At 36.6% G+C, this 14,271-nt stretch overlaps 1 protein-coding gene across 3 annotated transcripts in view; it reads right to left on the reverse strand.

Annotated features, from left to right (window-relative positions):
* Positions 1–888: 888 nt before the first annotated feature.
* TEK (TEK receptor tyrosine kinase) overlaps positions 889–14,271 on the reverse strand; it is a 37,598-nt gene continuing 24,215 nt past the window's right edge. The window contains exons 8-23 of one of the 3 annotated variants that reach the window (XM_083883005.1): positions 13,595–13,749; positions 13,205–13,346; positions 12,662–12,823; positions 11,719–11,853; positions 10,725–11,018; positions 9,186–9,485; positions 8,520–8,677; positions 7,047–7,257; positions 5,989–6,099; positions 5,473–5,663; positions 4,962–5,075; positions 4,007–4,077; positions 3,369–3,409; positions 2,177–2,273; positions 1,588–1,687; positions 889–1,428 (exon numbers count right to left, since the gene is read on the reverse strand). In XM_083883005.1, the coding sequence (XP_083739131.1) occupies positions 1,354–1,428; positions 1,588–1,687; positions 2,177–2,273; positions 3,369–3,409; positions 4,007–4,077; positions 4,962–5,075; positions 5,473–5,663; positions 5,989–6,099; positions 7,047–7,257; positions 8,520–8,677; positions 9,186–9,485; positions 10,725–11,018; positions 11,719–11,853; positions 12,662–12,823; positions 13,205–13,346; positions 13,595–13,749 (2,357 nt within the window). In that variant the 3' untranslated portion in view covers positions 889–1,353. The remainder of the gene's footprint in view (positions 1,429–1,587; positions 1,688–2,176; positions 2,274–3,368; positions 3,410–4,006; positions 4,078–4,961; positions 5,076–5,472; positions 5,664–5,988; positions 6,100–7,046; positions 7,258–8,519; positions 8,678–9,185; positions 9,486–10,724; positions 11,019–11,718; positions 11,854–12,661; positions 12,824–13,204; positions 13,347–13,594; positions 13,750–14,271) is intronic. The other 2 variants (XM_083883006.1, XM_083883007.1) reach the window with 2 other exon arrangements.

Genomic DNA, 14,271 nt, shown 5'->3' on the forward strand with positions numbered 1-14,271 from the left:
CACCCTTGTTTGTTGACTTGTTCCCTTTTAATAGGGCTCTTGGTGCTTCTATTTGGGTTAGTCTAGTGTATGTCATTAACGGTGCTCTATATTCTGCTGTAATACTCCCACCTTGTAACCAATCACATACCCATCCACAAAGTAAGAATCAGAAGGGGAAATCTTGCACTCTCTCAAGCATCTTTCTCCAAGCCTTAGGAGATGACCTGTTGCATCCAACTGGGAAGTCGTTGTGGTCTGATGGACAGTTATGAGCTGGTAAGTCAAGGGCAAGAGGGGAATGTATGGGCAAAATATGAAGTTGGCTAATATGTGAAATTTGGATAGGGTAAATCCACCAAATCCCTTGTACTTGGCTTGACACCAGGAGTTCAAGCCAATCCTGTCTCTATTTGTCTTACCTAAAGACTAGAGACCTCTCTGGCAGGTCAAATATCACTGTTTTGAAGCATTTGAGTATGATATTTTTAAGAGGCCATACACACTACAGACAGAATGAGAGGGTAAAATAAACAAAAGTAAGTAAGCCCTGCTTGTATATAGTAGGTAGTAATTTATAATTATGCAGTGAAATTATTAAATGAAATGCAAATTGAAAAAATGTCATGTATATCCAGGTGAGTTGTAAAAATGTGGTTTACAGTGTGTTGTATGCTCCTCAACACTACGCTTCATGAATCTTGCTGTATGGCTGACTCTGATGGCATTAAACACTTCAAAATACATGTATATTTTGCATATGGGCAAAAACTGACAGTCACACTAGGCAATAAAAGAGCAATAGCATGTGTTATATCTTATGAGTGTCAACAGAACTTTTGACTAGATTCTTTCTACTAGCTGACTTTTGCATTCAAACGGGAGTCTGTCTCAATTATCCTTGTTGAGCACACTGGGTTACAACTTCCATTGTTGCGCAGCAACTGCCCAGCTTTTTTTTTTTTCAAACACAATGAAATGTATATGGAATACTGCAGTAAGTTACCACTTTGATACGAGTAACTCTTGGAAAATATAAAAGAAACCTCTAAGATGGCAATACCTAATGCATTACAATATATATGTAGACATGGTATCTACATGACTAGGAAAAAAAGAAAACCCTGCTTATGAAAAAACAGATTTCATGACTTCAGTCTATACCTGCTTTGAACAGTATATACACTTCTATAGCCTGTGAAGGCAGAGGTTACTGTGTGATGTACACACACATAACTGTGGTAAAATAGTACTGCTGTATTATATATAGATGAGCTATATACAGTCCTACACAGCATATCACATTTTGGGCTCCAGCAGATTGAATTTTGGTTTTCTGTAATATATCATTGATGAATGAAGATTTGTCCTGTCCTAAGCAGCTTCTTCAGCGGAGCAATCAATTCCTGCATATGTAAATTTCTCGTATAGTGTAGTATTCACGTAGGTCTGGAAAGAAAATAAACAGAGAAGGTGTGATGCAAGGTGCATTACCTCAAGAGTCCTAAATAATATTGAAATTATGCATGGCCTAATAATTTATATAATTATAAGTATAAATACATATATATATTATAATATATATAGAAAATAAAGTTTTATTTTTACCTTCCTGTCTTCTAACATCCTGTTCAGTGACACCAGTATCTGAGCAAATGATGGTCTTTCATATGGTTTCTCTTTCCAGCACTGTCTCATTAGGTCATACCTTCAAAAATCCAACACCACCATTTGATAGTTTAGATATATTGGTTAAAATTAAAAATTTTTGATAATTTAAAAATTGTGCACATTCCACTTTTCTGAGGGAAGTGGATTTCTAGATAGATGAAGTTACATTTTCCGTAGTTGGTTGCTGTCTGAAAAGAACTTTCTTTTACTCTGCAATAATCAAAAAAGCTCTCTTTGAGCTAAAACATTTGCATGTTGTGTAAAGAACAGGATAACTGGCTGCAACAGAGAGCCTGGGAAAGTATTAATGACAAATTAACAGTGTATGCTGTGTACAAAAGGACTTGTGCACTTTTAATTTTTTAATGTAGTTTTTATATTTTGCAGACCTTTTTAATTTTTAATGTTTTTATATTTTCCAGTTAAACAATTTTGTTTGTTAGCTTTTTGTAGAAATCATCTATTTTCTATAGCTGAGGTTGTGTTATTCTGTTTCTTTTTGGGTTTTTTCTGAGGCAATACTCACACTTCATCATCACAGTTGAGAGGCTTTTCCAGTCGGTACCCTTGAGGGAGTTTTTCATATAGTTCTGCGCATGTCATTCCACAATATGGTGTTCCGCCTAAAGTTTAACCATTGTCATGAACAGAAGCAGGTTTTAATAAAAGAAATTTTAATTTCATAGTAGAAATGGAAAGGTATGACTGACATGGTAATGGCTAAATTAATCCAAAATTAGGGGATATTTTGCTACATTTTTATAGTTAATGCTTCCTTACTGCTTGATGCACAATATGGAGGAGAAAAATAAAACAAAGTGTCAATTTTCTGGTCTGTGGGGCTGGTCCAATTTTCTCTACAAGTCTTAGGGCTGGGATCTGATAGTATTCAAAGTGTTTTTTCAATAGCATTGATGTCAATGAGCAAGTCATTCCTTCATTAGCATCATAATAGTAATATCTGGTATGGAGGTGTTACTGTCAGCTGGTTTTGCCCATTTCTGCAGGTATTTGGTTGCTTAGACTCTTGATTTTCCACACTGCATCCATATCTAGTGCAAACCCATTTAGTAAGGAAAGCCAGGAACAAGTCAGAAATCCAGAGTCTGGTTGGCAATGTGCACCTCAGTCAAGTAGCATCTCTTGGCCAGCAGACCATGGGCACATCTCCAGGGCGAATCACAAGAGAGGTGTAAGACAATGATTTTGAGTGGTGCAAGGCTGTATCACAATCATGATGAGTAGACGTGTTTGCAGAAATGAACTCTAAATTTTATTTAAAGGTGAATGTTCAAAAATTTTCTTCATTAATATTTAGAGTAGGAGGTGATTACTCCCCCACTCTGCAATATCATTAAAATATAAGTCTCAATTTAAAATGCAAGAAAGCTGAGGAAAAGCTACCCACCAAACTCAAAGCATGCTGTATTAAGGCTATATATCATATAATATCCTGGAATTTATATTTAGGTATGGCATGGGGTTTACAGTGTAATGAAAACATGGTCATTATGGTCCTATCTCATTTAAAATGGTACCTGAATTGAAAATTTGACAATTGCATTTCCAAGCATAATGAACCTAAATAAAGTGTAGTAGAATGAAATATAAAGAAAATTGAAATCTACTGTGAAACAATATTTTTTTAAAAGACTGAGTGAACAGAACTGCCTTGGTGCATATTTTTTATTTGTGCAGTACAAAATTCAGATACTTACCTAAACTAACAATTTCCCATAAGAGGACACCATATGACCATCTGCAACAGAAGGATATTATGAAGTGCAAAAAGAAAAATGTAACAAGAATTAATATTTTTAAATGGTAGGTAGTTTTGCTAGTATTCAGTGAATACAGGGAAGTGTGATTTGTTTATCTGTATTTTTTACATAATTTTTGTATAATGATGGGGCTTGTAGAATCAGAAAGCAGGAAAATTAGCAAAATTAATTTTCTCTGAGTCAACCAAAGACCTTTATCAGATTGTGATCTTTCAGCAAATATTGTAATAACAGAATTGCTTTTCCAAATACAGTTTCTAGTTTCCTAAATAAAATACAAGTTTCCTCTGAGTTTCCCAAATATTCCTCAGGTGTCCAATTTTGGATAAGAAGTACAGCTAAAGTAGTGGGGCACATCCAAGTAGGTTGTGAACACAGGACTTGATCAGACCTGATGAAGAAATAAAAGTAACTTTTTTGTTAGGGTTTTATTTTTTGTTTCCATTGCTCACTCATGCTGACATGACTATTGAGTATTTTGAGTTGAGTGGATGTTGCATTCTAGCTGTCAAACTTTTCTTGATATGGAAAAATACTTGTTTGTTTTAAAAAATACCACTTGAACACATACTTACACGTCACTATTTGTGGTGTAAACACTGTAATTCAAAGATTCAATTGCCATCCATCGCACTGGAAGCCGTCCCTGGAAATTATTTAATGAAAGTTTATTTTTCGGTTCTTGGTATAGCAATATTGCAGTTTGTATGCTAACAATCATTCTGTGTTACCTTAATGAAAACTGACTTAATGCAAGTAAACTTTTTCAAGTAAATAAACTGACTAAACATGTGCAATTAAAAAAAAATCTTTATTTTGAGAGTGGTGAGATGCTGGAACAGATTGCCCAGAGAAATTGTGGATGTGGGAGTGTTCAAGGCCAAGTTGGATGGGGTTCTGAACAACCTGCTGTTGTGAAAGGTAGGTTTGGAACAAGATGGTCTTTAAGGTACCTTTCCAAATAAATCATTCCATGATCCTATGATTATATGATTTGCTTCCCAAAGGAACAGTTCACACGAAAGCTAATAAAAAAAATTTCCAAAGAATAATTTCAGCATCAAGGTGGAATGTAAATAATACTTCAGATGATGCCTGTGACCATCCTATTGCCTTGACAACACAGTACTATTGACAACACAGGTCTGTAGCTACATGATGTTTATTACATATCTGCCTCTTTCAGAGCTTCCAAAACATTAGCTCTGGACACATCCTGATGTACATCTGGTTACCTTCCTGCTAACTTTGGCCTTGTTCAATAGAATTACACCAACTTGACTCATCTATTTTACTGTCATCCACATTCATATAAATAATTTAAAAATACATTTTCTAATATAGACATTCGTATAGAATTTATTTACAACTAGATATATTTATGTATATATTAATAAACATGCATATTTTACATGGCAATTAATAAGATTTAAAGAATCAGTTTGCATTTTTGTTCATATGAAAACACAGATTAAGAAATAAGACAGCAAAAATAAGAAACAGACTGTATCAATTTGTTTTGGTCCTTACCATGGTCTTCTTAACATAAACTTCTTGACCTCTTGATAAGCCAAAGTCAGCTATTTTTGCAACATAATTTTCTCCAACCAAGATGTTTCTTGCTGCCAAATCTCGATGAATAAACTAAAATCATAATTATAGTCATAATCATCATGTAATAAAATAAGGAAATCACTATAATTTAGTTTTAAATGTATTACTTTACTGCTATATTGAAATTGCAAACATTTGGAATAAGAACATAAACCAAAGAATTTGGTAAAAGTACCAATGTCACTACCAAGAACATTTAAACTTTATCTGAAAATGAAAGTAGTTAACTACTATGTTGTTTTAAGTTTTAATGCCTCTTCTATGATTCCCCATGACATAGTGTTTCACAGGCTTAAATGGAGACAACAAAATAAATCTCATTCAGTGTGTCCTATAGAAGTTAAAGTTAAAAATTAATTTAATTAAAGGGCATATTCCCTGAAAAGTATTTGCCATTCTTTCAGTGGGTAGAGAGTTGAAGACTGACCTGTTTCTGGCTCAAGTAGTCCATCCCTCTGGCAACATCTGCTGCAAAATGCAGAAGTTGTTGAGATGAAAGTGTAGATGCAGTACTATTGGCAATAGCAAATGCTGGGTCTGTCTCTAGTACTCTGCTTTTCCGAAGGAAGTCCAGTAAATTTCCATGGGGGGCGTATTCAATAGCAAGATAAAGGTATCCTAACAGAATATCAGACAGTAGTGGTCAGTAATAGTCTTTGGAAATTTACACTACCTTGAGTGAAGAAAGGAAATAAACATAAAATAGACTGGAGGGAAATGTCAAAAAGGCTAATTTCTAGGAGTAGAGGGGAATTTAGAGCTAGCGTCAAACATCATTTCTGGAGTATTAATGTGGGCTTGTAGATTGAAACACAAGTTTATCTGACATTTTAACAAATGTTGTACACAGACCTGCTATCGTTTCTCTGGACAGTGTGGGCTATATTGTGAGAGGGGTTTTTTAAACTAGTTTTTAAAGTACATGGATTCAATAGTATCTTACCCCTATGTTCACATGCTCCCAAAAGATTTATGATGTTGGGATGATGACCAAGTTTACAAAGAACTTCAAGTTCTCCAGCAAAATCTCTGTGATCATCTTTTGAGGCATACTCTAAAAACCAAAAAAGTACACATTTATGTTTTACTTTGAACTGAATTTATAACTTTTTTTTTTTTTTTTTTTTTTTTCATTATGAAGACTCTAAGTTGTTTGGGCCACTACTGTTTCAACCTCAGTAGAAATAGAAAAACTGTAAGGTTGGTATTTACAGAAAAAGGTAGGAATTTTCAATCAGAGGAAAAAAAGTGAGAAACTAGTGTCTGTAAAAGCTATCTGCAGAGAAGGGAAGTATTTTAAAACACCCTGTCACTCTTCTTCTTACCTGAGAATGTAAAATGTTGTAACAGATCCTATGAAAAGTAGCTGCTTAAAAAATCCTCTATATGTGTATACTGTTGATTATTTCTGCCTGTATGCCGACCTTGGCTATCTTTAAATTAATCGTCACATTTAAATGTGTTTTTCAATTTGTCTAAATAATGATCTAGTGAATTGCAATAAAACATGTACATTCTTGCAGTATTGTACATATTGTAGCTCTCTCTGGAAGGTAGATGTCATACTCAATGAATAAAAAGAAATTAGTGATCTCCATGGTATGTGTATCTATAGATGCATAGATGCAGTTGTCCCTGAATAGCTAAAGTGAACAAGGTGAACAAATGCTGTGCCCCAAGACTAGCTCTCTGCTCCTATTTATCCAGTGCATCTTGCCTTGCAGATGAACCCACGTGAGACCCATACTGATCTATGAATTGTAAAATACACAACAGTTAATCGTATCAACCACTAAGGTGAAATGGAAACCAACTTTACCCAGCAGAAATACAGTCGTTAACAAATCTTGGCCTAGTGACACCTGATACAATTTAATTAGCAATTTTGAATATTTATTTTAGCTTTAGAAGAGAACTACTAAGCATTTTATATGACAGAGAAACCTTTGAAATATGCAATCAAAAAAATTCTTCAGTCACAGAATCCCTGGTCTTTACTACCTTTCATCCTTTTTATTGCAGCATCCATGCGTAAGCCATCTTTCTTGATGCGTGCTTTCAGGACTTGCCCAAAGTTACCTTCCCCAATCACATCTTGAAATTTTATGTCATTCCATTCAAGAACTGGATAAATAGTAGAATCCTGACTGTTTTTTGTTTTCCTGCTCAGTGTGAGAGTACCTGAGTTAAACTGCAGAGCTGGCTCTTCCCTCTGCAACAGAGTTAAGCAAATGACATTGTGATTTCTACTTCACTGAGCCATGCTCTGATTACATTTCCCAAATACCTATGCTCGCTCATCTACATACACACACACACATACACACACACAAAAACACACACACACAGAAACCGAGCTCAATCTATCTCTTACATACACAAGAGGGTGTACATTAGACAGTTACAGCTACTTCAACTGCAACAAGCAGTTCTGCCTAGATCCACAAAATTAATCAGGCTTCTAATTTGTGTGTAAGTACCTTTTAGACCTGGGCCTTCTGAACAGTTTTATAAACATTTTGAAGATGAAGTGCAAAAATAATGTGATGAAACTGATCTCAAAACCAGTTATAAGTCTCAGGCATGAGATTTATCTCATATTAGGGTTAGTTGAATCTTACGTTGGTCAGGCTCAGCAGGAAAGGTGAGACAAGAAGAAGCAGGGAATTAAAAAGTGAGAGAAAATTATCTTCCTCCATACTTAAGGAGACATCTCCTCAATTACACATTCTCCTGAAATAATGCCGTGGGAGAAGTTTTAGGACTAGAAGACAAAGCTATTCTGTGTGGTCTGCAGATCATATCATCGGGTGAGCCCACCACCTCTTGTTTATGAAACAACCCATTTAGATACATATGAAGGAGCTCTTTGGGCCAACTCCATTCTGCTCCACAGGTTCCCCACTGAAAGCTGAGAAAAGCAACAGAAAGCAGAATGATTAAGAGACTGCAGCAGGATACACATACATACATGTCTGTAGAGAGATATCTCCATGTGATGTTAAAATCTTCAGCAATTTCCTCACAGCCAAAACTATGATGTTGCTGTATATAGATCCCTGGTGTACTGTCCGCAGGTCGAAAATGGATGAGCATGTATCAGCAACAGATGCTCAAAAGCAACATTAAATATTTGGTAGTTTTCAAAATCAGGCATGACTTCATAGAGGCAAAATAAGCTCCTCTCTTCTGTCTGGCTTGGCACTTGTCATACACAAGTGTGACAAGGCAGAAGAGGGAGCACAGCAAATGGTCTGCAAAATTTTTTTAAGTCAAGTTTTCTACCTCCTAGCCTGTAAATGTGATGGCTTTAGCTTTGGGGTCAATACTAGAGGAGCTTTACAACAGTACTAATTGCACACACAAAGAGAAGACAGGGTTTGGGAAATCCAGGAAAAAGAAATTGGAAGAAAGAACAGGAAAAGATGAGCTGAAGTTAATAATCAAACTGACATAGGAAAGCTGGAAACTCACCACCACATTTTGGAAAGCCTGAGCCATTCGACGCTGGAAGTTGGCTCGCTTTAACTGCAGCATTATGAGAAAGGCCAGGAGAATTGTTACACAGGTCATCCCTGCAGAGCCAAGGATGGCAATAAGCAGCATTTTGCCTCCTTTTGATTCATATGGAGCTGTTAAGAAAGGACATAAAATTCATAATAATTTTCAGCTTATTCTGAATTTAGCAATACATCAGCAATGTGTAACTGAATACTACTGTCTTGCAAACTGTTTAAAGATCTAAGGATGCATCCCTTTGTTTTCCAAAAATGTCAGAAATGTTGCATGCACTGAATTTCATGAGGTATGAGCACCTGCATATTCTGTTGAATTCAGTCAGAGCAGAGATGAGGCTGCTCTGATGAGGCTTTCAGTGATATAATGGTCTTGCTATATGCAGCTCCTTTAATTTTTGAGTCACTGGGCCCTTTTTAGTGGATATACACAAATGGTGCATGTTTGTCACTTCATCAATACCATGCAGTGAACTAAGAATTAAATTTTGATGGTGCTGTGTGTCAAAATAAAGAGCAAAAGAAAACTCAGATTAAAAATATTAGTATTATGACAGTGTCTTAGCTAACTAGTTTTTGTAAACAGTCCTGGTTTGTGCAAATCCAGTGTGGTGGATTAACTAACCTTTAGTTTCTGGAAGAGTCTTCAGTTCAAACGATGTATTCGGGTTGCTCAAGCCAATGTTGTTCTGAGCATTAATCTGAACCTGGTACACAGTGTCTGGCTCGAGGCCCTTGAGATGATATTGAGTAATGCTGGTGTTCTTTATGATAATATCAATGTGGTTGTACTCAGCCTTGCCATAAATTTTGTAGCTGATGATGATGGAGGAGATGGAATGACCCTCAGCAGCTGTCCAAGAGATGACTGAGGATGTGTCTGTGGTGTTAGAAAACTTAATGTTGTTTGGTGCAGGAGGGATTCCTGAGGACAAACAGAAACACACAAGACATTGGCATCCACCTCTTTCTCCTTTCCACAGAGAACACATTTTCCTTGATGCTTTTACTGTGCTAAACAGAATTTGTTGATGAGCTATGATAACTGGATGCAAAAATTTTACGATCTTGGTGTCCTGTCATCCTTGTAGCAGTATTCCATGCTTCCAGCAGAGGTTGGAGTGACATTCAATATACTGTCTTGGATGAAGATAAACATCCTCTGAGATGTATGCAAGCACACCGTATTTGCTTTCAAATTAATGCAAAAAGGATTAATTTCCTTCTATACTGAATCATTATTCCCTTGTAATTCCCATGTCCTATACTTTCACTGCTTCAGAGAGCAATTACCTATCAGGCTGTTAGAGAAAGGAAATTGATAACAGCACTTCCAAAAATGTAATCAGAAAACCACCAGCAGGGGTGAGCGCTACACCTGTGGATGCAACTATGAATACTGAGTACCTTCTCCAGGAAAACAGTACCCTTATATGTTTCTCAGTGCAATTTGGTGTCGGAGCTCAGGAAAGTGGAGACAGCCATTCATACTTCCACTAACACATGTAGGATTTCAGTGAAGGCCTCCTTACATGACCTATAAGGAGGAAAAAGCCCACCTTTCCAGTGTGTGATAAGGGCAATGTCTCCCATCAGCCATTCAGATGGACAGCTGTTCAGATGGTACTTCATTCAGACACGGCATTTGTTGTGGTATTGTGAATGCACACTGCTTACACTCAGGGAATTCAAGGGTGGTCTTCAGTGTAGCACACTTAACTACTCTTTGCTCACAGGACTTTTACTTTGCATTGTATCTTCTCTTCTTTAAATGCTTACTATTTCTGTATTGTCATAGCTGAATTGAGTAACAAAAGAGCTTGGAGGAGTGAACTCTGATGGCTCATTCTCATTCTCATTCTGAGGAGGAAAAAAATGCTACTTGTGTCAGAAGCATGAGTCGCACTGAAATGAAGATGTGGATTTGCAAGCTTGTTTTTCTCCATTAAAAAAACCCCACATTAATAGCTCCTGACAATTTCCAGTAGAATTCCTTTGGATGTTGAGCTTTCCAAATAATAGCAATAACAACCACAAGTGATCGTCAGGAACTAAGCGTTACCAAAATAAAGGATTACATTTAATGTAGTCACCAAGTGACAATTAGTCTGATCACTGGGGATAACACGAAGAATTAAACAGAAGGATGTGAATCAGCACTTACTGTCACTGAAAGTCCATGCATACAGATAGTTGCTCCATTCTCCTTGGGACTTGGTGTTCACCCGTACCCTGCACATGTATTGCTGTCTAGGCTCAAGATCTTTAATGATCAAGGTGGAAATATTTCCTGGCACTTGAGTAATAACACTGCTCTCGTCACCGTTGTCATTCACGCTCTTCCTTTCCACTTCAACACGAATATCATCCTCTGTCCTCAGTGTTAAAGGATGCCATGACAAATTCAGTGATGTCATACTTTTTGGAAAGAGGGTGATACCTTCTGGTGGAGGAAGACCTTGGAAAAGCCACAGTGAAAGAGGGAACAACATTTCATGTCTGGTATCTAAGCTAATATAGGGTTTCCTTATTCCCAACCACTTGTCCCAGTTTGGGGTGACATAGAGTATTTCTCTCAGCCATCCCACATAATTTGGCAGAGGTTACATCTAAGAGGTGTTGATAGTCCCACAGTATCTTATCAACAGATGATGTGCCAATAAAATGGTGTCTTCAATGAGTTGGTGTTGCAGATGTACTTATTAGATGTGAGAAGCCAACAGTTGTTGTCTTGCTAGATTGGTCCTGGTGCAATCCTCGTTTATTCTGTATGTTTGTATTCAGTTTGTGATCTATCCTAAATGGACTAAAAGCTTTCCAGCTTGTTAAAATATCTTCATTTTTAAAGTAAATTGATCAAATTCTAAGAGGAAGGACTTCAAAAAAATGGTTCTTATCTCCAACTCTGTTGCATAGCCAGCCAAATATATATAAATAAAGTATATTAATTTTCCTTTCCCAGATCTTTCATCTCTAAATCATGGAAAATATTTTTTTTTAATATCCCTTTGCCTGAGATTCTTTTGAAAGAGTCTACAAAGTTTTCAAATGCAACCTTCTTTTCTCAAGTGAAAGCGTTATGGCAGAGATCAGGGAACAGACTGCAAAGAAAAAGAGTTGAAATACCCCATTTGTGAAAAGCCATGGTGATGCCTTACCAAGTGCAGCTGTTGTGAAGCTGGCCTGTGGTCCAGGGTGGCCTTCCCCACCTTCCCCTTGCCGACTCAGCTGAACACAGAACTGATACTCAGTTTTCGGTTCCAGATTGTCCAGTCTTTTAGTTGCACCTTTTACTGACAACAAAAGTTGAAATAAAGCAAAGCCATGGCTCATGTTGAAATATGTTATGGAAGAAAATGTTTGGAAAATACAAGGTAAGATACTCAGGCTCCTTTTTTTCTTGTTCTTGATTCAGTAGGATAAACTAATTAGAAATATAAAATAATTATTTTTAAGTTGAGCTCCAACCTAGTCCAAAGGTTGCTTCATCTGCCCTTCTTTCAGGAAAAAACAATACTGGTTGCTTAGTCAGTATTCTTTCTGTATACAGATTTTTGGATTATACTGATTTGGTAACAGCTGTTGTTAAAATTCCTGTAATTTTCCTGTAGTATTTTAGGCCACGCATAACATTTGAAAGCATATATGGAGGAGGCCATCGAACCCATAAGCAAGTTTCAGTTTGCCTATAGCATTACTGATAAATACTTTGGTAAGTTATTTATCTCACTAGGGCCACAATGAACACAAGACAAGATGGTAGATGCCCCAGCATGTCTCCATACTGTCCACTGCTTTTGAAAACCTTCTGTTTACATGGGAGTTTGAAACAGCTGGGCCCAATACTGAGTGCACTTAATCCTAAGGAAGGAGGGGAAAACCTTTTGTTCCTGACCTTTTTTTTTTTGACAACTGTTGGTGTAACACATCCACATGAACATTATGTGTAGTGATAAGCAGTCACACATCCAGTCACAAAAGGTTTAATTTCTATGCCTATGCATTGTAGAGTCTTTTAAGGCTAATCAAGAACAGAAACACATGACATTTCAATTGGTAGGTAAAGTTTGTCTTTAAGGGAATTAAAGAACATCCTCTTACCTTCCACAGACATCCAGGACTGATAACGTTTTGCTGGCTTGTACAAAAGTTTTGTTGACACAACAGGTCCATCTCCATTGTGTAACTCGGCATTGATGTCAATTATGAGAAAATTATGTCCTCTGTCTGTCAGCCTTGGGGCATACTGCGGCACAGGAGGAACTGAACAAGAATGCAAGTATTAAACTAACCTTTTAGCTCCTTATATCAGTAAGACTCTGGTTATTCCTAGATCTGTAGGAAAATGGAAGATGCTCTTCAAAACTCTCATAAAATAGATGGGGCTTTAAGCGCTAAACCTGACAGTCAAGATAATAAAAAAAACCCCTTGGGTGTTCTTCTAAACCTTATCATCACTCTTATTCCTTCAATATACATAACTAGTATGTTACTTATAATTGGTTTCTGCTCATATTCCAACTGTAAATATTTATTTAGGCATTTTCTGGCAGTGCAGAGAACAGAAAGTTCAGCCATGCTAGAGTATAAAGCTGTGCTTAAAATTAGAGAGACAAAGACACTTGAAGAAATGAATACTTTTACCTTTGACCGTAACTTGAAATGGTTTCTCTGCCATTCCTGCTACTGTCTGAACACTGCAAACCCAGGTTCCTGTATCACTGGGCAGGATTCGATTAACTCTAAACATGGCTTCAGAACGATTACTGGTAGAAATTTCATCAGGCTGAAATGACAAAAGATGTATAGGACCTGAAAAATTTGGAGTATCCCAATGATGCCTTCAGTTTAGTGATATCTATAAAAACCATCTATGATTGTCAACTCCATATTTTCATATGTGCTGAGAAGTTAATGGAGTATCCCAAAATACCAAAATTTCATATTATTATTAAAAGCCATAGTATGCATTAACTACAGATAAAGTCAATATAAACATTAGAAATAGCAGAAAGAAATTCATCAGGAGCCTACCCTTAGGACAGTTCCATCTTGCTTCAAGAGTTTGAATTCTTCAGATTTAGGAAGTGGCATCCCTGTTGCTATACAAAATGGCTTGAACTCGACACCAGAATTGAGTTCCACAGGATCTAGTAAGTTTACTATCTGAGGTGAAAGATCTGCTGAACCTACAGAAGATATATAGTATTGTGTCACCCTTTCAACAGACATTTAAAAAGACAAGATTAGGTGTGCAGGCAGTAGGTGTCTGATTCTGCCTTCTCTCATGTGGGCATATGCAAGAATCATGCTTTGAAACGTCAACATTTTTATATAATTTTACATATAACGTGAGAAAAAACAACCTCTGTGTTCACTCTTCTTTCTTTTTCTGATCCCTCTCCTCTCTTTCTTGTTGACATTTTAAGCAATAACAGTCTAGCCATGGGAAAATCATGCACACATTTTGTTCTGAAAGTACAGTACCTACTTGCTCTCTATTTTGTCTGTTTGTAAGACCTGACAGATCACAATGGTATAATTGAGCTGGTTGGATCATAGTCTTATTTCTCTATTTGTTTTTGTTCTTGAAAAGTTTCACAAATCAGCAGTGGATTTGTCACTTTATTTATCCAGGTAAAATAATAAATGCTGAGTACATCTTACAGAATACCTTGCCTGAATCCAATGAGATAAGGTATGTTCAGCTT

The sequence above is a fragment of the Zosterops lateralis genome, assembly GCF_965231275.1.
Source record: "Zosterops lateralis genome assembly, chromosome: Z".
NCBI lineage: Eukaryota > Metazoa > Chordata > Aves > Passeriformes > Zosteropidae > Zosterops > Zosterops lateralis.